The sequence below is a fragment of the Musa acuminata genome, chromosome BXJ1-1, assembly GCF_036884655.1.
Source record: "Musa acuminata AAA Group cultivar baxijiao chromosome BXJ1-1, Cavendish_Baxijiao_AAA, whole genome shotgun sequence".
Taxonomy (NCBI): domain Eukaryota; kingdom Viridiplantae; phylum Streptophyta; class Magnoliopsida; order Zingiberales; family Musaceae; genus Musa; species Musa acuminata.
This window is the reverse complement of record NC_088327.1, coordinates 21,916,810-21,944,185: the sequence shown is the minus strand read 5'-3', so window position 1 is coordinate 21,944,185 and position 27,376 is coordinate 21,916,810. Positions and strand designations below refer to the sequence as shown.

The 27,376-nt window shown below is 39.9% G+C and overlaps 1 protein-coding gene and 1 pseudogene across 2 annotated transcripts; one reads left to right on the top strand and one right to left on the bottom strand.

Annotated features, from left to right (window-relative positions):
- The first annotated feature begins 288 nt into the window (after positions 1-288).
- LOC135677246 (uncharacterized) lies at positions 289-3,477 on the top strand. 2 transcript variants are annotated; one of them, XM_065189347.1, is made up of 3 exons: positions 289-798; positions 1,788-1,943; positions 2,286-3,477. In XM_065189347.1, exons 1-3 carry the CDS (start codon positions 684-686, stop codon positions 3,182-3,184), a joined length of 1,170 nt encoding a protein of 389 aa, XP_065045419.1. In that variant the 5' UTR covers positions 289-683; the 3' UTR covers positions 3,185-3,477. The 2 variants fall into 2 exon arrangements, with proteins under 2 accessions (XP_065045419.1, XP_065045429.1); XM_065189357.1 differs by lacking the exon at positions 1,788-1,943 and having other exon boundaries at positions 293-798.
- A 1,453-nt stretch (positions 3,478-4,930) lies between these two features.
- On the bottom strand, positions 4,931-25,997 carry LOC135587042 (phosphatidylinositol N-acetylglucosaminyltransferase subunit C-like; annotated as a pseudogene).
- Positions 25,998-27,376: the final 1,379 nt, after the last annotated feature.

The following is a 27,376-nucleotide window of genomic DNA, read 5'->3' as shown; positions in this document are numbered from 1 at the left end:
TGTACGAACTCACGCAGCACCCCACCATCTTGGTCGTAGTAACGAGTCGCACCGGTGTCGGTCCGGTTCGCTAGTGACAAGTGCTACGAAACACGACCTTTGCGCGACACATGGGGTACGACAGCCCACAGGAAGATAAGAGCCGGAAGAATGGCAAAACCGCGAATAGCCAAAACCTGAGACGGGGAATTCTTTGGATCAGACGATGATGATTGACTTGTTCTTATTTGTTATAAATATTTCTAAAGAAAAAGAAAAGAAAATATGGTAAAGAGTCTTAAAGACTAATTTTGGGCAGCACGTGAGAGGACGCTTTTGTTTCCCTACTATCCATCAATTGTTCAACTTCCTCTTTTTGGACACCGTTCGCTCGTGCCCTGCTGATACCATCACTCGCTCCCAAATCACCCTTGTCAAGTTTCGATCTTTACTGCGTATTTCGGCTAAAAATCGTGTTTTTAGGGGTTTTCGATCGGTTTCCCTTTGTTTAGCGTTTTTGGTTGCTCGTAAGCTGTCAGAGTTAGAGAGAGAAAGTGAGATTCTTCTGATACTTCTGGTTTATTTTATTGGGCCTTGTTCTTCTCATCAATCATCGGTACTGTTGTTGTCATTTTGGGAGCTTCGATTGTATTAATAATAGTAGTAGTGGTAGTTGATATTAATATTAATTAGAGGGAGAGGGAATGATGGAGTGGAGGGGGAGGCGGCGACAGCAGCAGGAGGAGGAAGGGGGGTGGTGGGGGCCCACCAACCGGCATTCGGGCAAGAAGTACGGCCGGCAGCCGCCTTCGCCCGCTGGTAATCTTTCCTCAAAGGGATCTCTTCTTGGATTTTGTCGCGTGTGTTCCTTGATTTCTTTTCCTTTTTTTTTCTTAGGGTTTTGAATCTTCCCGGTTCGATTTTTTTCTTGTTGTTGTGTTGGCCGATCGATCGACTGTATTGGTCGCGTTTGTCGTGGTAAAGTTAGGATTATTGGTGTTTCTTCGAATTTGGTAGTCAGATTGGGAGGTAGGATGTTGATTGTAGAGATTGATTCCTTTATCATGGATGGTATATCGTCTGTTGATTGGTCATGGAAGTTCCACTCGTTCTTTTTCTTCCTTTCCATATTCGATCTCTCTAGCTTCCAATAGTTTCCCCTTCGTTCTGCTAAACATTATAATGGCTGAATTTTTTGGTTCTGCATGTGCAGCGCGTATAAATCTTCCATGTTCTTCGTTGTTGAAACTTATGATTTTGGGGATGATAGTTTCATGTGGGAGAATAATCTTTTGTTGATTTGGATTTAATTAAATGATATTTTGTTCTTTGCTTTGAGTAGGTACCCTCGATTGTTTCGATAGTTTGTTCAAGTATTGGAGATGATATTATCGTTCTTTTTTCCTTCTAATACAAGCTGCTGTGCTCAGCTTCGCGCCTGTTCTTGAAAGATTGTCCACTTTAGTGATTCTTCTGTGCTCAAGACATCACCATTATGGAGAAATTGCTTATCTTCACATATTAGAGTTTTTTACTGTTTGTGTTGGTTTCATCAGTGAGAACTTATTTGCCTATCAATTCCAGCATGTGTTCTGTTTTTCCTTTCGAAGATAGATATACTATTTTGACATTAGTTTTCACTTTTGGTGTGTCTTATCAACTTGATATCTTCTTTTCTCTTGAGTTTTTAAATTGATGTTGCAAGGCTATATGCAGTTTTAAAAGTGTACTTAACCCATGTAACTAGCTTTTATTTCAATGGATGCATCATGGGATGTAGGAGATATCATTAATTTGCATTTCTGCAGTACATGTAGGTTTGGTCATTTGTGTGCAGCCAATCTATTACATTTCGTGGCCGAAAGCACAAGACTCTTGGCAATGCGGGATTCCCTTGCAAGCAGGAAGGCTTTTTTTCTTGACTCAAATCTTGGTCACAGATTGCGAAGAAGCAATGCACCAAGGCTGGCCTCTTATTCTGCAATAGGATTAAGAACTTCTGTTTAACATATGCCTTCTATAATAAGATGCCTCATACATCCTCTTAGTGAAGTGTTGTCTTATTATGTTCTAGATTTACTTAGGTTCAGTTAATCTTGGTGGTCTCTATATTGTCACTAGACTTTCTTATTTTCACGATAGCTGTGGAAATAAAAGAAGTCGGCAATAGCAAAGCCATTGGAAATTGTAATTTTTGCAGCAATTGAATTATTTGTTATTGGTTGACCACAGAAAGGGGAAAGGATGACTGATCAAACCTTTTGAATCCTTGCTGATCCTTTGTTTTCTGTTTTTGATGGATTCAGGCTTGTGGTGCCAGACAGTTCCTCAGTGGGAGAAGAAGTTCTGTACTGACGTGTGCTTGATACCATGGAGGAAGCTATGTGAAACCAAGAGAGTGATGTCTATGTATGAGAATGTGGTTCAATGGAATGACTCAGCAGGGGAAGAGGCTTTTAAAGATGCAAAGGCCCGCTTCTGGGCAGAGATCAATGGTCTCCCATGTGACATCCCTTTGCCGGATCCTGATATGTACATTGATGTGGTTAACCAGGAAGCCTTTGTCAATCCTCAGCTGGTGGAAGATTTGTATAAGCAGCCGCCGACACTAGATGATGGTGAAAGAGATGCTAGTTGTGGCTGGGATTCCTTTATTTTTGCATATAGACCAGTTCCAGCCTCCGGATGGGGTGACGAGGATCCTGTTCCAACCGGCTGGTTGGGTGCATCGTGTCCAGCTCCCACTCGATGCAGACATTCAGAGGATCCTGTACTGACAAACAACATCACCACCGAGCCTCATTCTGCAATGTCCTATAATAATGCTTTAGTTGGCAATCTGTCGTATTTAGCTACCAAGGATACAGGTGTTTACAAGAATTTTGATTCCCGAAATGTTCATGAAAACCCTTTAAATAAGGACATCAGCGAGAATGCATGGAATCCCTACGAGCTGGAAAAACAATTTGTACATGATAAATCATGGGAAGATGTTAGGGATACTTCAAGAGGTAATGGAAGGGACACATCATGGGATCGTAGGGAGCACAGGAATACTGAATCAGTTGGAAGGTTTAGCAGGAAGAGGAATGTTGGTCGTTTTAGCCTGAGACATGCTTGTCCAAAGGACCAGGTGGAAGATCATCAAACAAATAGCTGGAGAAATTGCAGAGGAAGGAAGAGGAACGAGTATCGACATCACTGACTCGAGCACTACAAACATCCTTGCGTCTTGAGCCACAACGATGTAGTCCAGTGAGATGTTCGGATCAGGTGAATCAGATAAACCTGTGTCCTGATATGCTGGTTGTGCTTCAAATTTTGGTTATTTTGTATAAAGGACATTTTAGCAGGTAATGACTAGAGAAATATGGTCTGCATTTAGGTTGTGTGGCTGGTAATTCATCTAAAACATGTGTGCTAAATGAATTTTATGCAAGTGTGATGCAAAAAAGATAAGCTAATGTTGGTGCCTAAATTGACATCTCATATATTTCATTTGATGTTTTGTTTAGAAGTCGCACTCTATGGCCATTTCATCCCTGAGTAGCCTCGTTGTTTACAGTCGGTATAAATGTTTTGTCGATCCGTCAGTTTTGGAGCCTGGCTGGTACCTTGTTTGGTGTTTTTCTTTTCAAGCTTCTCTGTCGTCATCCAGGCATGAGTTGGTTTGAGAATTAAAGTGAAGCATCATCTGTCCAAAACCTTGCATGGTTGGGTTGAGAATTAACCGAATCATACTCTGTCCAAACCTTGAAAGGTCAATCGGGAGCAGCTACCCTTGCTTGATGTTGTCTGGCTATATACAAAAATAAATGTCTGTAACCTGGTAATTGTTACATGATATGATATGTTATTTGCCATCCTTATGCTCTGTAGTGTGCTCCTTTGATAATTAGCTATATCTACTCCATTGTTTAGGCTCGTAGAAATTTTGAATTTGCTTTTGTTGGGTGTGTGAGGATGAATCTTTCTAATAACAATAAGGCTGTTCTTCATCTTTATCAGCCTTTTGAAGCATTAAGGCTGTTCTTTTGCTTAGTTAAAGTACTACGTTTTTGTTTTTTCGTTGGAACCAATTAAATTAATCTGTGATCAACTTTTGGATTGAAAATTATAAAATCTGTGATCAACTTCTGTAATCAATTAAATTAATCTGGAAAAGTTGAGTAAAGAAAATTATAAAATCTTGCCTTTTGGATTGAAAATTTCTTCTCTCAACTTTTGCTTTGAATGTATTGACTAACCTATTCCACCTATTCTTAGCCAAAAAAAAACGAAAAGGACCCTCATTCGTTACAACATTGTCCGATAAAGAAATCCAAGATAATGTGTAATTCTTCAACACTAATTCAAGAAGCTTTAATCCTATGATGACAAACCACCGTTGGCCATTGACAAATTTTCGTCAACAAAGTTACAGAAAAAGGCTTTATAACAACACATATTTCATAATCACACAAATGCATACAAAATCCTATATTTGAAAGATGACCGGTGACCTTTCAGGGCAATTGATTACACTAAAAAGTGTAACTTACATGATTCCAGAGAAATCTGCTTCACGTCATAACGAAGAAGATCTGTCGTCTGAACTTCCACCCCACTCCACACAGCAGTGACAGGAGACTCATCCTCAACCACTGTCATACAAGCCATATCCATTTTCTTCATTTTTCTCTTATGGTGAAAGACATGAAGAAATTACAGTTAAGAAGCAACACGAGAATTCTAAGCAGCATGACTACTTTGAGTTATTATTGAAGGAGTTTTGACTAATCAGAAACTCCATACTTTTGATGGAAACACTTCAATTTACATAAAAGAAAATACCACAAAACACTGTACATAAATGAATACTAAATTTGAATAACGCTGAAAACGATGAGTAATAAGAGCAATATGGGGCCCATTGCTTTTGGCTTTGTACATTAAGTGATGCTTAGTCAGTTCAACACAGTTTAGCTTCATCCCGTGGACCGTTTATCTCAAACTTGTATTCCTGTATCCTTATAAGCCGGTAAGGGCAACCGACAGATGAACAGTAGAAGACCTAACAAGAGAACAAAAGAGCACACTTATTAATGCAAATGAAAAGTCCAGATGCATCCTGTTGGAGTATTTCTTGATGCAAAACGTGATGAGTGGTACAAAAAGAAAGATTTGCAAAGACGAGCATTATGGCACAGACGTTGAAGCGTTGATGAGAGACGAGAAGCCACAAGAACTGATGCCACGATTGATGCATTCAAAGTGATGTTATTTGCCAGATTTGGGTTCTTTTTAACACCTGGGGTCTTATCGTGGAACCAGAAGAATCGTGCAGGAAAAGATGATGATGAGAAGCGATACAGTTAGCGCCACTATTGAATCTGAACCGATAGACCAAGCGAGAGTATGACAGATGGGTGCCAAAGGCCACATATACATATGAAAGAGGAAATGTTAAGAAAATACCGTGAGAGAAGCTGCACAGAGGGCTGAGTTGATTTGTTATATTGCCGAATCTTGAATTATAATTAGTCAATAAAAATATAAATAACATAAATTTATTATCATCATAAATATGATAAATGATATGCTTATCATATTATTATAATTGATATAATTTATGATACATGTGTTCCATAAATATGATAACTGACATACTTATATTTTTTTTATTTTTAATGTAGAAATATATTTTTTCTAAAAATATCATTTTTAATAATTTATGAAATATTGATTGAATATATATTAGCATTAATATTTATTTTAAGCATAACATAATAAATCAAAGTATGATAACAAACTTAATATGAGATTTGGCAATAAGCATATATATATATATAATAATTAGAATTGACGATTGAATTTTAATCGGTCTTAAGTAAATCTTAAGGCTTAAAATGAGTTTAATTATGATTAACATAAGGAAGTTTGAATTTTAAACATTATATATGTGAAGGATCATAAAGTACTGAGGCATGAATGAAATAATATTAAATTAATTAAAGATATAAATCAAATAGGAGTATTATACTAAATGTTGAGATACATAAGTAATATTGAAAGATAAATTTATATCAAAAATGTCTTTGTTAAACAAAATTAAACTCACTTGAAGTTGTTGCAATATTAAAATTATATTAATAAAAAAACTTGAAATGAGACGTAATGGAATTGAATCCTAAATCTCAAGGTAATATCTTAAGTACCTCTATCTTATTTTAGCTTCATCATTTTTATCAATATGATAACCATAGCCTTTTCTCTTCTTTTTTAGCTATTCTCTTAGTATTTTGTACGTAGACAAGAAACCCCAACTTTAAGGAAGATTGGGATAAGAAAAAACTAATTCTTCTCTTGCTATACATTGGATTTCAAGTTTACAGACTAATTTTTTTAGATACTTTTAAGTAACCTAGATTTTGAATTAATATTTGATTTTAAGATATATTTGTATAATTCTCTTATAGCTCCAAAGCCTCTAATATGTCCATAATCTGAAATCGATGCAAAAGTAATGATCGTAGGTACTCAAAATCTTTTATTTTTTGAAAAATGATTCTATTTGAACTGAATTGACCCACTTAGAGATATGATTAAGTTCTATCCTTTAGATATATTTTAAAAAATTCTCTTTATTCTATGAGATCAGAATTGAGTAAATACCACCTTTGTGCACTAAGATATGAGGCTTTGTAAGTTCAGATAATCCTAACCCAGTTTCAGCAGAATAGAATAAGTATTAGTAGTAAATCAAGAGGGTAGTTTAACCTCCAAATGATTCTATTATAAACTAAAAATTAGTGTGTATTTAGATCTATATGTCTCCTAGTGTTTTACTAAATTTCATGATAATTCAAGATTATTTGATAAGTTAAAATAGTGAAGTAAAATTTCTTCATAGAATTATGCATCATCGATTATAAAGTGAACTATTGAAAGATTAATAGTGGAATCTAAATAAAATTTTAGGTTGAGTATAGTCTATTTTATTAGGAATTTTATCAAAATTTTTCTAAAAATTATTACGATGAGTTATTATAAATCAACAATTCAAGAGATAGGGTTCTTAATAACCCTATACTTTCAATTTGATTGGTGTATCCCTCTTTAGCACTCTCGATCATTCAGAAATGTAGTCTTCCATTTATATCTTCATTTTTGAGTTCAATCAAGTAAGTATAAGTTTAATTTAATATAAAGTAATAGTTGTATAAATTATCATATTCATAATGTATTTTGAAAAGTATATTTTAAATGATATGATTATCATGAGCTAAACATGAGGAATATATATATATATATATATATATATATATATATAGCGGTGTCGCCCCTACAAGCGCTGAGCCCGCAGTCGACGCCCGCGGGTGGGGCACCCGCGGGCTCCCAGCCCCCACCCGTTGGCTGCAGGCCTATTGCCAGCAGGCTGTTGACAAGCTACTATAGGCACAGCGCTTGCGCGTGCGATGGTGTAGTGCTGCCTGCTTGCGGCCACCGCTGCGGACGGCCTACCTACACGAAGATGGCATCAAGGCTGCCATCTTCGAACGCAATAAGGGCAGCAATAGTTGCTACCCTTTCTCGGCTTTTGTATCAATAATTTTGATGTCAACAGTATTACAGAAACACAACACATGTAGTTCAAAACCAATCGTTCGCATGAACAACCTAGCTCTGATACCACTATTGGAAAATCTTGGGGGATGACATCACAAGCGCAATGGAAGAATAGAAAACAAAATCCCCAAGTCTCAAAAAGATGTTCATCGTCGTACGAAGATTGGTGCGCAAAAATCAACGAAATAGAAAACCACATATAAGATAGATTGTGTTACCTAGGGAGATCGTATAGCTCTGAATCCATACAGATCTCTAGGAGAGGGTGAAGGAGGTCAAGCGCCCTCCTCTCTAGCGGTGATCTACATAGTAGGGCGGTGACGACACTCCTTAAAACTCCAAGCCTGCACTGAGGTGGAGAGGGGGAGGAGAATTGGAGGCAAGCAAAAGGCTCTAGCCTATGAACCACTGATTCCCTCCTATTTATATAGGTCCCCTATCAACTTAACCCTAATGGATCCTACCCTATTGGGTATTGGATCTCCATCCAACTATCCAAGCTTATTAGATTAGTGGATCTCTATCCAATAATCTCTCATGGGTGCTTATTGGATCTCATCCATAGAATCCAATAATTCAGGGGCTTATTGGGTATCCAATAAGATAAGGGCTTTGACAGATATCTTATATCCGAACTTCTACTAATCGTAATGCCTACTATATGTGTGTGACCCTCTAGGCCTAATGTCGAGTTAGTCATGAGTCATACCTGTTAGAACTCTTTCTAGTTCAGTGAATTATTATCTCTATAATAATTCACTCGACTCATCGACTACGGACGTACTAGGCCACTATGCCACAATCCCTAGTCGATATAGGGGAATCCAATCCATTAGACCTGTCTGTCCTTAGTTACCATGTACTTATAGTCCCTCATCCATCTAATATCCTAGAGATTGTATACCAGACATGGTGCTATCAGACCCATACGGTTTCTACTCGAGTCTCACTCTAATTGGATTCTCCTAGAGAATTTTTTCTCTCTCAATCCGAATGACCTTAGCCAAGGATTTTTCTGAGTAAGAATACATGGGACATTCCTCTCATGACACCGAGAGTGAATGATCCTCTATCGACACTCAATAGTCCTGGTATGGTTGGCTACCACTCCCGATGAATAACTATGTTAGATATGAGACATCAAAACCTATAAGTCTGGTATCAAAGAGTGGAGTACTAATATAGCACATCCTTGATGTCTCAAGCCTAAGTACCAGATACACCACTAGGACTACAGAATCACTGTTTAACAATAAGGCATCATCAGCCACTCAGCATTCCATAAACGGATCAATCAGTGAACTCATTCTCCAATGAGAACTTATATTGTATCCATAGTGTCCCCACACGAGCAACTATGAGACTAACTGCATCCATCATATGGACGGGTATACAGCACATCAGTCTAACTGGTTATCTCGATGTCCCTCTCGAGTAACCTATGACCGAGATTATTTAGGATCTGTGTTTAAAGGCGAATCGATTTCATTATCGTGATCTCATCACGATCCGATTCCCATTGCACAGATCCAAGGACATCACAATATATATATATATATATTTGCAACAAGCAATATAAAGGGATATATGTCAAAGTATAATAAGCAAAAAGATTACATGTCAAGTCACACATGTCATCACTCACATGATTGGCTTGCAAGGCATATATGACTAGCAATCTTTGGATGAAACTATTTCCATTGCTACAACTCATCGGGTTACGATCTCTCTGATCATGTGGAACCTCCTTAGAACACTTCTGATGAGACCCATGTTCCCTCTTTTGAGCAATCGCCCCATTGTTGTCATAATATCAGGGAATCGACTCCTCTTTGCCCGGCATGACTCTCAAATCTGTGATGAACTTCTTCATCCAAACTCCCTCCTTTGCTGCCTCTGCTGTAGTAATATACTCCACCTTTGTGGTCGAGTCAACAGCAGTATCTTACTTAGAACTCTACCAGCATACTACTCCTCCATTCATGGTGTACACGTACCTAGAATTTAACTTATTATAATCGACATCGGACTAGAAACTTGAGTCTGTGTAGCCTTCAACCCTAAGGCTACTGCCTTCAAATACCAGTAAAAGATCCTTAATCCTTCTCAAGTTCTTAAGAATACACTTTACTACTTTCTAGTGCTCCAAGCTTGGATCCGCCTGATATATGCTCGTGACACTTAGAGCATGCACTATATCAGGCCTAGTACATAGCATGTCATACATGATAAACTCTATCAGGTATCATATCTATGTTTGCCCTTTTTTCAGGAGTCTTTGGGGATATACTCCTAGAAAGCGATATCTCATGTCTCATCGATATGAGACTTCTCTTAGAATTTTTCATACCAAACCTTTTGACAATGGTATTTATGTACATGGACTGGGAAAAGCTAAGCATCCTCTTATATCTATCTCTATAGATCCGAATCCCCAAGATATAGGATGTTTCCCCTTAGTCCCTCATGGAGAAGTGTCTAGATAACCAAGTCTTTACTATAGATAGCTTTCCTACATCATTCCCAATGATCAGGATGTCATCCATATATAACAACAAGAAGGTGATACCGCTCCCACTTATCTTCCTGTATACACAAGGCTTATCTTTGCTTTTAACGAAGTTATAAGATGCCTCATCAAATTTTATGTTCCAACTTCGGGAAGCTTGTTTTAGTCCATAAATGGATCTAAGCAACCTAAACACTTAATCTGAGCAGTCCTTGGACACGAATCCCTCGGGTTATATTATTTATACCTCCTCATCGAAGTTGTCATTAAGGAATGCGATTTTCACGTCTATCTATCAGATCTCATAATCATAGTGTGCTACAATAGCCAATAGAATTCAGATGTATTTTAGAATGGCTATGGGTGAGAAGGTTTCGTCATAGTCAACACCTTGCCTTTGATGATACCCCTTAGCCACTAGCCTTGTTTTATAGGTCTCTACATTTTCATCTACTTTGATCTTTTTCTTAATGATCCACTTACAACCGATCGGTATAATACCCTTGTATGCATCAACTAGGTTCCAAACCTTGTTGGAGTACATGGAATCCATCTCAGAATTCATGGCTTCTTGCCACTTCTCAGAGTCTATACTCATAGTAGCCTCCTCGTAGGTCTAAGGATCAATATCCTCAACATCCTCTCCTTCAATATGTCCCACATATCTCTCAGGAGGATGAGATACTCTACCAGACCTATGTAAAGTTGGAACTTGTGTGTTAGGTACCTGAATAAACTCGGGCTGTAGAGTGGTGCTTGAGCTAGGTTCTCCAACCTCACTCAACTCTATCATGCTCCCATTGTCTCTGCCAAGAATGTGTTCCTTCTTAAGGAACATCGTTCTTTTGGCTATAAAGACCTTTTGGTCCTCGAGATGATAGAAATAATACCCATAAGTTTCCTTAGGTTATCCCATGAACTTGCACCGCTCCATCCTTGATTCCAACTTATCGGGGTTGTATCTTTTAACGTGGGTAGGGCAGCCCCAAATCTTAATAACCTTAAGATCAAGCTTCTTCCATTTTCATATCTCATATGGTGTAGACATTACCAACTTAGTTGGAACTCTGTTCAGAAGGTAAGCTGCGGTCTCTAGGGCATATCCCTAGAAGAAGATGGGTAGGTTACCGAAACTCATCATGGACCGTACCATATATAACAGCGTATGATTCCTCCTTTCAGATACACCATTGAGCTGAGGTATATAAGGAGGTGTCTATTGAGATAGAATCCCATGGCCCTTGAGGAACTGGGTAAACTCTGTACTTAAGTACTCATCTCCTCGATCTGATCGAAGAGTCTTGATACTCTTTCCAGTCTAGTTCTCCACTTCATTCTTATACTCTTTGAATTTCTCAAAGGCCTTGGACTTGTACTTCATTAAGTATACATGTCCATACCTTGAGAAATCATCAATAAAGGTAATGAAGTCAGAGTAACTACCGATGACATGAGTTGACATGGGTCCATATACATCACTATGTATGAGTTTTAGTAGCTCAGTGGCTCTTTCTCCAGTTCCACTAAATAGAGAGTTGGTCAATTTTTCACAAAGGCAAGGCTCGCAAGTTGCATATAATTCATAGTCAAATGAATCTAAATATCCATCCTTTAGTAACTTTTGGATTCTTCTCTCATGGATGTAACCTAGCCTATAATGCCCCAAGTATACATTATTCACCTCATCTCGTTTCCTCTTGGACACACTTTCATTCATGATATGTGGAGTAGTGTCTAGCATAAACAAACCATTATGTAATGCTATTCTCGTTATTGTCTCATCATCTAATAATATTGAACAACTATTGTTATCAAAAACTAATTTATATCCACTAATTGTCAAACAGGAAATGGAAATAATATTTTTGATAATAGAAGGAACAAAATAGTATGCATCTAATATAATAATAGCTCAATTAAATAGATATAGGGTGACCTTGCCAATGGCTACTACAGTAACTTTTACTCCATTGCCCATCTTAAGATCCATCTCGCCTCTCTTTAATTTCCTAGGGGTTTTGTCAAAACCTACAATGAATTACAAATATAATAAGCACTACCGATATCTAATACCTATGTGTTATCATAAGTGTCTGACAAATGGTGACTGATCATGAATGTACCTGAAGCTTCTCCAAGCTTCTGTTTTGCCCTCTCTGTAAGGTACTCTTTATAATTTCTCTTCCGGTGCTCATCTTTGCTGTAGTGAAAATACTGGCCTTCGTCCTTTGTCGGGTCTTTCTTAGCAACATTTACTTTACCCGATCTACCCTTGCCCTTGTTAAGGGATTTTTCTACTTTCCTTTTCTTTTTGGTCTTACTAGTATAGAGAACTGGCTTCTCTTTCTAGATAGTGCTCTTTGTCTCTTTCAACATATTGAGGAGCTCAAGGAGATTCACCTTAAGCTTATTCATATTAAAATTTATTATGGACTGTGAAAAGGAATCTGGTAGGGACTGAAGTATAATATCCACACACAAGTTATCCTCTAGGACCATTCTTAAACCTATGAGTTTCTCTATCCACTCAATCATCTTTAGGACATAGTTCTGAACCAGTATCCTCTCAGTCATCCTAGTATAGAAGAGGCTTTTGAATATCTCATATCGCTGAGTTCTTCCTTGTTCCTCAAACAATTTGCGGACATATAGGAGAATGGATTTGGCATCCATCTTTTCATGTTGTCTCTATAACTCAAGAGTCATGGAGCCCAACATGTCACACTGAGCAAGAGTAGAGTCATATATGTACTTCACATAACTAGCGATCTCATCCTCGCTTGCCGCTTCCTCGGGCATAAGAATTATTGTATCAAGGACGTACGTGATTTTCTTCGCCATGAGAACAATTCTCAAGTTATGGAGCCAATCCGTATAATTCGGACCAGTGAGGCGATTGACATCAAGTATGCCATGTAAGAGATTTGAAAGCGATATATTCTGAAAATAAAGATGTAGTAGAAATAAATAACATGCAGATTTTATATAAATAAAATAAAATATAGACTTCTATCTTAATTAACTCCCATTATTTTACTAGCGAGTCACGTAACACCCTCAGCACGTGAAATGGAAGCCTTCGGCAGACTTCTAGTGGAGATTAGGATCCTTAGTATCTTAGTGTAACCTCGAGGGACTCAACCAATCACACTAAGCCCAAAAGGCAGGCAACTCTTGCCGATCACAACTCCTTGTGATTCTCGTCCTATTCAACCTCCGAACCATTATGGTCTTGAGGGACTCGACCAACCATAATGTCATGTTAAGTCAATACCATCGTTAGAAGATGAGTCTAATTTGATGATATACCCTTGAGGGACTCGACCAAGTATACCATGTCCTCAGGTCACCGGTGACATTTCTATGTCATAGGCAAGATAGCGAATCGCGTTATAGGTGAGCCTCGAGGGACTCGACAAACTCAACCTACATCAAGAATCGGTCCCTACCTATAATGATGGAAGGCCATGTGGGTCAATCTAATTGTCTCACGTTTACCGACTTAATATTATTGAGAGAGGAGATTTTGATTTGGTCTCCTAATATGACATGTCACACACATACATATTTAATATATATACATATCTAGTAGGTGTACAAGCAATCACACATCATATGAGCAATCACACCAGATGATCATGAACCACAACTTAATATGATCAGGCCCGAGCTAGTGGGCCTAATCACTCACATCAAGATCTATATGTGTAGCGGTGCATCTCTATGCTCTGTGATCATCCATCTCATCCTCATCGATTCTGTCGGCATCTCGACGCATCTCCATGCATCACAATCGTCCGTCTTGTGGGTCTCGCTATCCCTTCCACGCTCCTACTGTGTCTCATCTTATGATTACAACTTAAACATAGGCATGCAGGCCCGACAATAAACGAGAAATAAAATGGAGGCTCGTAGGCCCTAGTAATAATAATCATAAGTACACACACATCACATGGTCTATGATCATCCATCCACATCATATAGGACTACTAGATAATAATAATATTAATTAATTAAAATTTTTAATTAATTAATATTTTATAAAATTAAGGATATGTAAATAATTTTTTGAATTATGAGGGGTATTTTGATAATTTGGATAAAATAATAGAATTCAGAATTTTTGAAATTCTAAGGGGCAAAACTATATTTTGCCAAAAAAAAACTAACCCTCCCCATCTCCTTTACTATGCTAAAGTCGCCACCACCCTACCGGCAACGATAGCTATAGGAGGAGGGGCAGGGGCGCCACCTCTGCCCTAGCGGTTCGACTATGGGCAGCGTCACCCCATGTGGGCAGGTGCCCTTGCGGACTCCCGTGGGTGAGCACCACCCCTACAAGCAGCTCACCTGTGGGCGAGTGCCACTCTTGTAGGCTGCTCACCCGTGGGTGAGCGTTGCCCCTATAAGCGGGTCGCCAATGGGCTGCATTGCCCCTACAGGTGTTGTGCTCGCAGGCAACTGTTAGGATCAAGAGCACTAAGAGGGGGGGGGTGAATTAGTGCAGCGGAAAACTTTCTACGATTAAAACGAAACTGCGTTCGAACGATAAAAACGATTTCTGTTTGAAAGCCGATTCTAAGATTACTTTAACTTAAGATCAAGCAAGATGATGTTAAAGTCAATCTATTAAGGCAGTTTGCAGTTATGATGAAAACCAGAATATAAGCGCAAACTGAAATATGACGTTCATATGAAGAAACTGATTTACGTCTAAATGCTGATTTGTAAATCACATGATTAGGCGAGATGCAGTTTAAGCAAGGGTATAAAGGTAGTTTGCAGTTATGGTAGAAATCAAGACGTAAACATAATCTGAAATATGATGATCATACGAAAAAGCAGATTTACGTCTAAACGCTGATTCGGAAAGTGCAAAGCTTGAAACCCGATCGTATATGCGCAGAAAGCAGTAAGCTTTAGAGGAGGTTTGCAGTAAAGAAAATATACTCAAAGTAAATGCAAACCGAGATTTAGAGAGGTTCGGTCAATCTTGACCTACCCCACTTTTGGCTTCCTCCACCGACGAGGTCACCGACGTCAACTAGAGGCCTTCCTTCAATAGGCGAAGGCCAAACACCCTTTTACAGTTTCACTCCTTTTGACGGGCTTAGGAGACAACCCTTAGAGAAATTTTCTCTCCTTTCTTTACAACTTAGAACTTGGAAGAACAGAGGGAGAAGAACTTTTGGCCTTTATAACAATTTTGAGCTCTAAAAATCACAGAAAAGGATCAAGATTTCAGTGTTAGTTCATTGCCTTTCAGTGTTGAATGGGTGGAGTATTTATAGGCCCCAACCCAGTTCAAATTTGGAGCTCAAAACTGTCAATTCCCGGAATTCCGGGATCAGACGGTTGCACCTCCTGACTGGAGCGGTTGCACCGCTTGGCAGAGCTCGAAGACTGAGCCTCTAGGCGGTGCTACCTCCTGTCAGGGGCGGTTGCACCTCCTGACAGAGCTCGAAGACCGAGCTCAGGCGGTTGCACCTCCTGACTGAGGCGGTTGCACCGCCTGGCAGAGCTCGAAGACTGAGCTCAGGCGGTGCTACCTCTTGTCAGGGGAGGTTGCACCGCCCAGTCTCGCTCGGAGACTGAGCCCCAAGCGGTGCCACCGCCTGGCTGGAGCGGTTGCACCTCCCAGTCTCGCTCGAAGACTGAGCCCAGGCGGTGCAACCTCCTGCCTTAGGCGGTTCAACCGCCTGGCAGAAATCAAGGTCCGAATGGGTTGATCCATTCGGCCCAATTTGGGTTTTTCAGGGGCCCAATTGCCCCAAGATTAAGTTAATGGGATCACCTCCCATTTCCAACTTAATTAATGTGCTAACTACGATTTTTCCTAAGACATTTACTGCAGCTTGCTCCGGTGCATCAATCGCTTCTTCCGGCGAGCTTCCGGCGAACTTCCGTCGATCATCCGATGAACCCTCGGTGATGCTCCTGCGGACTTCCGGCAAACTCCTGGACTTGCGACAATTCACTTGGCGAGTTCCGACGAGCTTTGTTGGCAAGCTTATGGACTTCTCGGATTTGTTCCCACAGAACCTCCGACGACTGTTCGAACTTTCGTCGAACTCTCGAACTCCCAACGTGATCATTGTCTTGACTCCGGCGTAACTCCTGCTACATGTCTTTCTTCCATCGTAGTTAATCCTGACACTTAAAACAAAACTTCGATCGAGACAATTAATTCTAAGCAATTAACCAAGTTGTCCGGCATGTCATTGGTCCCTCGATGCTTCGTCCGATTCTTCGGCGCATCGTCCTCTCCTGCAGCCTATTGCCCAATCGGCCAATTGACTCCGCAACTCCGATATCCTTGGCACAATACCCGCTCTTCTTGGCCCGATGCCTGAGTCCACGACCCGAAGCCTTCTGTCGATACGTCGACCGATCCACCGGCCCGACGTCCAATCTTCTGACATGTTCCTCCGGCACAACATGATTTTCCTGCTTTAATTGTCTCATCTTGATCGAAGCATCCTGCGTCACTCAAAACGCAGATTAAATCATAAACATATATCAAGTAGTTTCATCATCAAAATACGAGATTCAAAAGCAACGCTGGCGGGGGTGGGGCACCCGTGGGCTGCCAGCCCCCGCCGGCAGTAAGGCTACTGCAAGTAGGCCATCGGTTGATTGTTGTTGGTGCAACACCTGCGCGTGCACCGATGCTGTGCTGCCTGCTTGTGGCTACCATTGCAAGCGGCTGCACACACGCAGATGACATCAGCAAGGGCAGCAATAGTTGTTGCCCTTTCTCGCTTTTGCGTCAATAGTTTTGACGTCAAAAGCTTCTCCAAAATACAACACACACAGTTCAAAACCAATCTTTTGCATAAACAACCTGCCTCTGATACCATTGTAGGGAAATCTTAGGGACTATCACATGCGTAGTGGAATAACATAAAAATAAAATCTCTAAATTTTCCATTGATATGTTCGTCATCGTGCGAAGATTAGTACATAAAATTCATGAAATTTAAAAACCACGCATGAGATAGGTGTATTACCTAGGAAGATTATATATCCCTAAATCCCTATAGACCTGTAGGAGAGGATGAAGGAAGCCAAGCGCCCTCCTCTCTAGCAATGATCCACACAGTAGGGCTATGAGGATGCTCCTCAAAACTCTAGGCCAGCTATCTAAGGAGAAGGGGAGGAGAATAGGAGATGGCAACCCAAAGAGACTCTAGCCTATGAACCATTGGTTCCCTCTTATTTATAGAGGTCCCCTATCAACTTAACCCTAATGGATCTTGCCCTATTTGGTATTAGATCTCCATCCAACTACCTAAGCCTCTTAGATTAGTGGATCTCCATCCAATAATCTCTCAGTGGCTCTTATTGGATCTCTTCTATAGGATCCAATAATTCATAGGCTTATTAGATATCTAATAAGATAGGGGCTCCTACGGATATTTTATATCTAAACCTCTACTTTTCACAACGCCTACCATATGTGTGTGACTCTCTAGGCCTAATATCAAGCTGCCCGTGAGTCATACCTATCAGAACTCCTTTTAACTCAGTGAATTATTATCTCCATAATAATTCACTCAACTCATCGACTGCGGACGTACTAGGCCACTACGTCGTAGTCCCTAGACGATACAAGTGAATCCAATCTATTGGACATGTTTGTCCTCAGTTACCATAAACCTATAGTCCCTCATCCGTCTAATATCTCAGATACCATACCGGGCATAGAGTTGTCAGACCCATATGGTTTCTACTCGAGTCTCACTCTAATCGAATTCTCTCGGAAAACTCTTTTTCTCTCAATCCGAATGACCCTGGCCAAGGATTTGTCCGAGCAAGAACACATGAGATATTCTCCTCATGACACCGAAAGTGGATAATCCTCTATCGACACTCAATAGTCCTCGTAAGGTTGGCTACTACTCTCGATGACTAGTTGTGCTATATCTAGAACCTCCAGACCTATAAGTTTGGTATCAAAGAATGGAGCACTCATACAAGACATCCTTGGTGTCTCCAGTCTAAGGACTAGATACACCACTCGGACTATGGAATCGATGTCTGACAATAAGGCATCATCAACCATCCAACATTCCGTAAGCAAATCAATTAGTGAACTCATTCTCCAATGAGCACTTGTATTGTATCTCTAGTGTCCTCATACAAGCAGCTATAAGACCAACTCCATCCATCATATGGACAGGTATAAAACACACTAGTCTATCTGGTTATCTCGATGTCCCTCTCGAGTAACCTATGATCGGGATTATTTAGGATATGTATTTAGAGCCAAATCGGTCTCATTATCGTGATCTCATCACGATCAGATTCTCATTGCATAGATTCATATACATCAAAATATATTCAAGCAACAAGCAATATAAAGTGATAAAATACTAAATAATAATAATAAGCAAAAATTCTGTGCGTCAAGTCACACGTGCCATCACTCATGTGATTGGCTTGCAGGGCACCTATGACTAGCATGTCAGTGCTACAAGCAATAGTACCACCCAACACAATCGGTGGCACCGCCAAGACCCGGGAAACCCAGGATGAGGCCTTTTTTGGCTCTATAATTAAAGTCATTTGGGGTCTATAAATACTCCACCCATTCCGAAAGGGGAAAGAATTCTGAGTTATAAGAGTGTTGAAAAGATTGAGTTCCCTCTTCCTTGAGCTTAGAGGTTATTTTAAGGGAGGTGTACGAGGGTTACCTTAAGAGTTATAAAGGTTATCTCCTGAACCCATGAAAATGAGAAAGAGTTGTAAGGGATTACAACATCATAGACATTTTCAGCATCAAAGTAAAGAATTCCAACATCAAAGTAAACAACATTTTAAGTTTACAACATCAAGGTAAACAATTTTCAGCATCAAAAGAGGAGAATATTTAAGTGAGTGATCTAAAGAATCAAGAAAGTCTAAAAATAATATTTAATAAATTTATGCATTCGGACAAATTAACATTCCTAATTCTCTTCTAATAAAATCAAATTATTCTTCACTTAAGGGCTTTGTAAAAATATCGGCTAATTGATGTTTTGTATCAATAAACTCTAAGATTACATCATGATTATTAATATGATCTCATATAAAGTGATGCCTAATATCAATATGTTTAATTCTAGAGTGTTGAATAAAATTTTTTGTTAAATATATTACACTTGTGTTGTCATATTTTATGGGAATATTTTTGAGATAAATCTTATAATCCTCTAAAGTATTTTTCTTCCACACAACTTGTGCACAATATGCACTAGCTGCAATGTACTTAGCTTCGGTTGTAGACAGTGCAACCGAGTTTTGTTTCTTGGAAGACCAAGAAACAAGTGCGTGTCCTAAAAATTGACATGTTCCAAATATGCGTTTTCTATCTAATCTGCATCTAGCAAAATCCACATCAGCATAACCAATTAGTTCAAAGTTCTCAGATTTTGGATACTATAATCTAATATTTGTGGTTCTTTTATATCATGCCCCCTGAATTTAATCTTCATTCAAGAGGGTTGAACCTAACATAAAATTGATAATATTATAATTCAACAAATAATCTATGATCCAATCACATAGAAGAAACTTTCCTTAGTTAAAGAGAAAACCGAGAAATTCAAAAAATGTATCAAGGAATTTAAGCTTTCAAAATATTTATCAAGTCTAATTTTACAAGAATTAAACCATCATCGAGAAGTAGATCATTAAAAAGCACATGACATCAAAGGTTACATCATATAAAAGTATAGTATACAACTTATCATGATACTTTTTAGTTTTCTACTTCCTTTGATCAGCAAATGGAAATACATAATCTATTCAAGTGGTGGTAGATCAAAATGCCTAAACAAGGTGTTCAGTTGCCGACGAATTTGCTGCGTCTCGGTTAAGATTTGATCTTGATGTAGTTCAATCTGCTCTTAACGTAGTTCAATTTGATCCAGTCGAGTCACTATTGGATCGACAGATGAGGAGGGTGCTTGCTTTATTAGAGGCGCTGCCTTGAGGGGACTAGCAGGAGGAGAATAACTTTCCCTATAAAGAGGTGTTTATGATTCTAGTTCAGGTGGGGGAGGTTCAATCCTCCTAGGTAATCTAATCTAAATTCCATTTCTTACTACGTATCTTAACCTCCTTAATAAGTTTCCATTGATGATATTAAACATATCTAGTTTTAAGATTTCTTCATCAGGTGAAATGACTATATCATATGCACGGATTAGTCTAGTGATCAAGCCACCATATAGAAGCATCATATCCTTTTTTGATAGTTCAATTATGTTTTATTGTATCAAGTAACCAAAACAATTGTCATGTCCTTTCATAATCCAATACATCGTTCCTAATTTCATTTGGCTAACTTTATCATGATGATATTATTTTGGGAGTATAATACTTATCAAGATGTGATGAAGTAATTTGGTATTGAAAGGTAGTAAATGTTCATAACTTTTTGGAATGATAGATAAGTTTGGATTACCAAAAATTATTCCTAAGGCATCTAAATAAGTGGTCCCAACCGATTCTTCGTCTCATTGTCCTTTAAAGTAACAACCTCTCCTTTTTTCGGCAATTCTTATGAGGTTACAAATTACGCTATCCGTAATGGATATATGATGTCCTAAGAGATAAGTGGAGACCCTATCGTGTTCATCCACATGCAAGTTATTGTAAAACAACCTAACAAGTCTTCTAGAAGCCATGAGACTAAATACATAAATAATAAGAGAATTACACATAAGAGGCAAGATCTATCAATGAATTGAGAGAAGAGATTTGAGAATTACCCTTGTAGTGATCCTCTTGAAAGGTTGAGATTGATCCTTAGATTTGAAGAAGAGGATTTCCTTTAGTTTCTAGAGGAGGATCAAGGAGAATGAGGGTTGAAGAGGTGTTTAGAGGTGTGAGGAAGGGATGTAGGAGGGCTTGGAGTCGGTTCTACCGTCGGCCCTAAATGCCTTTTTATAGGGTAGAGTTGCGGGCAATACCACCGCCTACAACCAGTGCTAACTAGCGGTGCTATCGCCAGTTCGGCGGTGCCACCGTCGATGCATTGTTTTCCTTAACTTATTGCTTTTCTTTATTAAGCACTATTGCTTCTCAATAGGTAAGAATTCTTGCCTACTCTTTAAAGCAAGATTATAGTCATTTTGTGGTGCGAATACTTATTCACGTAAATATCGTACCAAGTTAAAATGAAGTTCAATTTTTGTAAATGGGAGGGAGAACTCTCACTGAAATTATTAATTCATAATAGACCAATCATACCAATGTTCCATGAATCATATTTCCCTTTTTGTAATGAGAAGAAATAATAGCAAATGAAGACTCAATTTTCAAATGTCGAGAAATCTAAAAATCTGGAAACTATGAGAAAGGAACTCATGCATAAAAATTCTCAAGTTTCAAATAGTGAGAGATCATGATCAAGTGTTTATCACTTAAGGTTTCAAATAATGATTGCATCATCAAGTCATCAAACATGATCTTATGGAATATAAGTATCATTTTGTAACTGATAGTTTTAATTCTAATGATCTTTTCTTTATTTTTTTTTTTGGCTAGAGAGCTTTATGAGTTATTTTGGGTCTTTGGTCATATGTCTTGAGCATCCACTATCAAGGTACCATCTCGTGCTCCTAGCTTGTGATGGTAAATGTTTCTACAAAAAAGGATGATTTTTAGGTACCCATTTGACCTTAGGTGCCTCAAAAATCGATCGATTTAACTTATCAATTTGCATGGAGTTCTTTACGATTCCTTTAAAAACCCAAATCAAATTGTGTGGTCTACATTTCATAAATCGACATTGATAAGCAAGATGTCCAAATTTGTAACAAAAGTTATATTTGTTTCGAGGTAAAACATACAAGGTTGGACCATTAACAAAGATGGTTGGATTTTTCTGAGTGTTACTCACAAAGCCATTTCCATCTCCTCTATGAACATGATTTTTTCTTGCCAGAATCATGTTTAAGGATTTGCTACATATTTCAAATTTTTTTAAGGTTTCATGTAGTTGTGAATTTTCCTTTTTAAACATTTCTAATTAATCGCATTTTGTACAATGAGCTAGACTATCATGCTCAATTATTAGTCTATCAAAATTACTAACAAGATAAGCATGCTCATTTTTTAATAATTAATATTTTTTACTAACTAATTTATATTTATCGAATAAATCATGAAAAGCGCTTAGTAATTCATCAAAATATAAACTTGCATCTAATGAACTGCTTACCTCATCTCCAATAGCCATTAGCGCATAGTGAGCAACTTGCTCGGTGTTAGTTTGCTCTTCTTCGGATGCACTTGAGTCGTCCCATGTTACTTTAAGAGCCTTCTTCTTCTTTGGTTGCTTCTTCTTTACTTGGGGACATTCGCTCTTGAAATGTCCCGACTTCTTGCATTCGTAGCAAATAACTTGTTCTTTCTTGGGTTTAAATTTATTTTTAGAGTTATTTTTAAATTTATTTCTTTTTATGAATTTTTTGAACTTTCTTGTCAAGAGTACCAAGTCATCATCATAGTCCTCATCACTTGAATTTTCTTTCAAATGGTCTTCTTGAGTTCTTAGTGTCATATCCTTACTATTCTTTAGAAAGGTATTCTCAAGCTCTTCATAAGCATTACAAGTAATCTCATAGGTCATCAGTGACTCGATTAGTTCTTCGAGAGGAAAGTTATTGAAATCCTTGGCTTCTTGAATGATCGTTACTTTAGGATCCCAACTCTTTGGAAGGGATCTTAAGATTTTATTAACAAGTTCAAAATTCGAGAAACTTTTACCAAGTTCTTCTAGACCATTGACAACATTCGTAAATCGGGTGTACATGTCTCCAATGGTCTCACTCGGTTTCATCTGAAACAACTCATAAGTATGTACTAAAAAGTTAATTTTCGACCCCTTTACTCTACTAGTACCTTCGTGAGTAACTTTAAGTATGTGCCAAATATCAAAAGTCATTTCATAAATGGACACTCGATTGAACTCGTTTTTGTCCAAAGCACAAAACAAGACATTCATAGCCTTGGCATATAAAGCGAAAGTGTTCCTCTCCAACTCATTCCAATCGTTCATTAGAAGAGAAGACTTTTGAAAATCATTTTCGATAATGTTCTATAGCTCAAAATCTATAGAAATCAGAAAGATTCTCATTCTAGTATAATCCGTCCTATTGAACATTGGAGGACGTATGATTGAATGACCCTCTTGGTTACCGGTAAATGGTATCTCTCTTAGGTTTAAAACCAAATGAGAATGACCTTACTCTAATACCAATGGTTAGGATCAAGAGCGGCACTAAGAGGGGGGTGAATTAGTGCAATAGAAAAATCACGTCGATTTAAAAATTTTCATGTCATAAAAATTGATTCTGACTCAAATCGTCGTTTCACTTTGAATAAGTAGAGAAGATGAGGTAGGGCAGTTTGCAATGTAGTAAAGTTGAATGCAGTAAAGAAAATTTATAGTAAGGAAAGAATACATCGGAATTTATAGTGGTTCGATCATTGTGACCTACATCCACTTCTGATTCCTCCTCCGTCGAGGTCATCGGCGTCCACTAATGGTCCTTCTTCAATAGGCGAAGACAAACCACCTCTTTACAATGCTTTCTCCTTTTCACGGGTTTAGGAGATAACCCTTACAAGCCTCACACCTCTCTTGAATGATCTCAACACTTAGAAAGGGAGGAGGAGGACTCTTGCACTTTTACAATACTTTTATACCCCAATAACTCAAGATTATACCAATACTTGTATGCCCTTTCATGTAAAAAAGGGCGAGATTTTTATAGGCCCCAATGGCTTCAAAATTGGAGCCAAAAAGTGTCATATCCATGGATTTTGGAGTACTGGTGGTACCACCGCCATTACTAGGCAATACCATCGCCTGCAGTCTGACACTGGGTGGTACGACCGCCTTATAGAGCTCGGAGACCGAGCTCTAGTGGTACCATCGCCTGACAAGGGCGGTACCACCATTGGCAGCATTGATTGCCAACGGTACCAGTGCTCAGTCTGGGTGGTACCATCGGTCAGGCCACCTAGGAGACTGGGTCTCCCAAGCAATGCCACCGTCGACCATGATTTTAGATGCTAAATGGGCTGTTCAATCCGACCCAATTCAGCCCTATTAAGGGCCCAATTGGCCCCTAACTAAGTTAGTGGGAATACCTCCCAATCCTAACTTAATTTATGGTCTAACTACAATAATTAAGACATAATCAAAACACTCTTATTGCGGTACATCAATTGCTCTTCCAGCGAGCTTCCAACGATCTTCCGGCGAACTTCCGACGAACTCTCGACAATGTTCTGGTGGACTCCCGGCAAGCTCTTAGACTTTACGATGATCTTCTTGGCAAGTTATGACGAGCTTCTTTGGTAAGCTCCTAGAATTCTCAGTTGGTTCTGGCAGAATTTCTATCAAATGTCTGAACTTTCGATGAACTCTTGAACTCCCAACGAGATCTCGATCTTAACTTTGGCATAACACCTGCTTTATGTTTTATTGCTATTGTAGTTAATCTTGAACACTTTTCTCAACATATAGATGTTACAACTCTTTTTATAAGCTTTTGAATAATGTTTATTGAGTCTGTTTAGTTCAGTTGTTTATTGATTCTGTTTGGTTTAGTTAGAGTCAGGTAGAGATATATTTAATATTTATTTATTATTAAGAGTCCAAGTCCTAGTAGACCCTAGGTGGAACTCTATAAATAGTGATATAACCCTTTCTTTTAAGGAATCAATCAATCAATCAATCAATAAAATATTATTCCAATTTGTTATGACAAACCCTAGGAGGCCGATCCCCTCGAAGCGATCAAGGAGGCTGATCCCCTCAAAGTGATCAAGGAGGCCGATCCCCTCGAAGCGATCATTCCCTTTTCTCCCCTTTTATTTTCTTTCTTTGATGATAAAACTCTAGAATCTTATCATTTGGTATCAGAGTGGTGATTCTTCAAGTTCTCGCTATCGTAATCTCAGAAAAGAAAGAAAGAAAGAAAGAAAGAAAGAAAGAAAGAGAGAGAAGAGGTCGGCAGTCGTCAACCGCACCCCTGCTGCTTTCCTTCTCCACCACTGCCGCCACTGCAAGGCGAGCAGTAATCCTTGGCATTGTCGCTGTTCTCGTTGCGTTCTAAAAAAAAAAAAATTAGGGAAGAAGAAGCCGCAGCCACGCACCCCTGCTTCCGGCTAGCTCACTGCCACCTGCCGCTGCAAGGTGACTCCACTGCTACTGTTGCGCCCCGACCGCTCACCGCCGATCGTTCATTCAGTCACCTCCCACCCGAGCCACCACCGCTGCCTCCTTCTCCACTGCCGCCCGACTACCCTAGGGTCGCAGCCGCAATCGCTCGACCTCCCCTCCTCGGTGATCATTGGTGACGCTGCTCCCAATCGCGCCACCACCATTGCCTCCTTCTCCACCGTCGCCCGCCTCCCCTTGGGTCACAGCCGCAGCCGCTCGACCTCCCCTCCTTGCGGCGACCAAAATAGGGCAACCAAGAAAGGGCTGCCAGCGCTATTTCTGGCCAACGACCACCCGCTGGTAGCACCTGGCCTCGGCGCTCCTTTTCTGCTCCTCACCTTCAATGATCTTGCTCGCAGCTGTAGCTACCAGTTGCTGCAGCCCCTCCTTGCAGTAGTTGCAGAAACAGAGCTTTCTCTGTTGTCGCAGCCCTCGCCGATCGCAGCCGTGACCCTCGGCCTCCTTCTCCTTCTCCACCACCGCCACTGCTTCCCGGCCACTCAACCACCGCCGTCGCTGCTCCCCGGCCACCAACCTTCCCCTCTCCAGCACACCGCCGCCCCTGCTTCCTGGTAGCCCGCACCCCTGCTTCAGCTCGTCGCACCTTTGCTTCAGCCCGCTATACCGCTGCTTCCCTTCTTCCCCAGCGCCGCTGGAAGGCAACTCCACCATCGCCACTGCTTCCCGACCGCTTGACCACCGCTGCCGCTGCTCCCCGGCTAGCGGCCTTCGCCTCCTTGCTGCCCCATCTCGCTCGAGCGAGAAGGGCCATGGCCGCTACTTCATAGCCAACGGATCACCCCCTTGTCACTTCTACCGTCGGCGACATTGCCCCAACCGCACCACCATCACTGCCCCCCCTTAGGTCGCAGCCATAGTCACTCGACCATCCCTTCTTGCAGCGATCAAAACAAGGCAACCACGACCGTCGTAGCCACCACCATTTCCTCAACCGCACGTGATCCCTCGGCGTCACCAGCACCTCCTTCAGTAGTGCACTAGAGACAGAACAACGCTGCCTTCCATCCGCGCCATCGTAGCCACCGCAGCAACACTGCCCCTAGCCACACAATCATCGCAACCATCGCTTCAGGTTGCCATCATCGCAGCCTCAACCCGACTGCTTAGTGATCGCCCTGTTGGGTCGTAGTAGCTGTAGCCACACTGACGCAGTCGCCTTCCAGCCCTCAGCGCTCTCACCCCACGCAGCGACAGAAATAGGGCAGCAACTCTTCTTCCAACGCAGCGACCGCAGCACTGCCCTCTGCGTCCACCTCCTTGGCAACTTTGCATCGACAATGCCAATACCCTTGACCGGCATCAAAAACAAGAGTTGAGATTATAGATTTGTAGTCTTACGCAATGAACACCGATAACTTAGTGAAAACACAAATGGAAGCATTGGAAATCAGAATTGAGAATCGACAGCAAGAAACACTTAATGATTTCAAAAAGAGCCTATTGAAGAGCCTCAATAAATTTCAACAAAATGGGGGCTCAAGTTCTACATTGCACAAATATGAAAATATAGGAAAATGGCTCCAAGATTATGACAAACTACTCACACATGAAGGTGAAATATTTGAGACGGAAAGATGGAAATCTGACCAGTTGGATCTTTAGGATAGAAAATTTTTTTCATTTTCACATAACCCCAAAAGAATTTAAGGTAGAAATAGCCTCAATCCAGCTCAATAGAGATACAATCCAATGGTACAATTAGTATGAAACTTTTCACGGAGTTCCTTCATAGGAGCAATTCAAAAGAGGGCTTATTGTTCGCTTTAGCCCATCAGAATATGAGAATGTTGGTGGACAGCTCATCAAAATTCGTCAGACTTCTATAGTGTTGGAATATCAGAGCAAGTTTGAAATATTGTGAAATCAAGCTAGAGATTGGCCGGAACGATAACTTTTGGGTATATTTATTGAATGGCTTAATCTAGAGATTCAGTGTGAAGTTAAGACTCGTCAACCCCGAACCATGATAGCTATGATTTCATTTGCATGCCTGCATGAGAAAAAAATTAGCTTAGAATACCATCGAAACA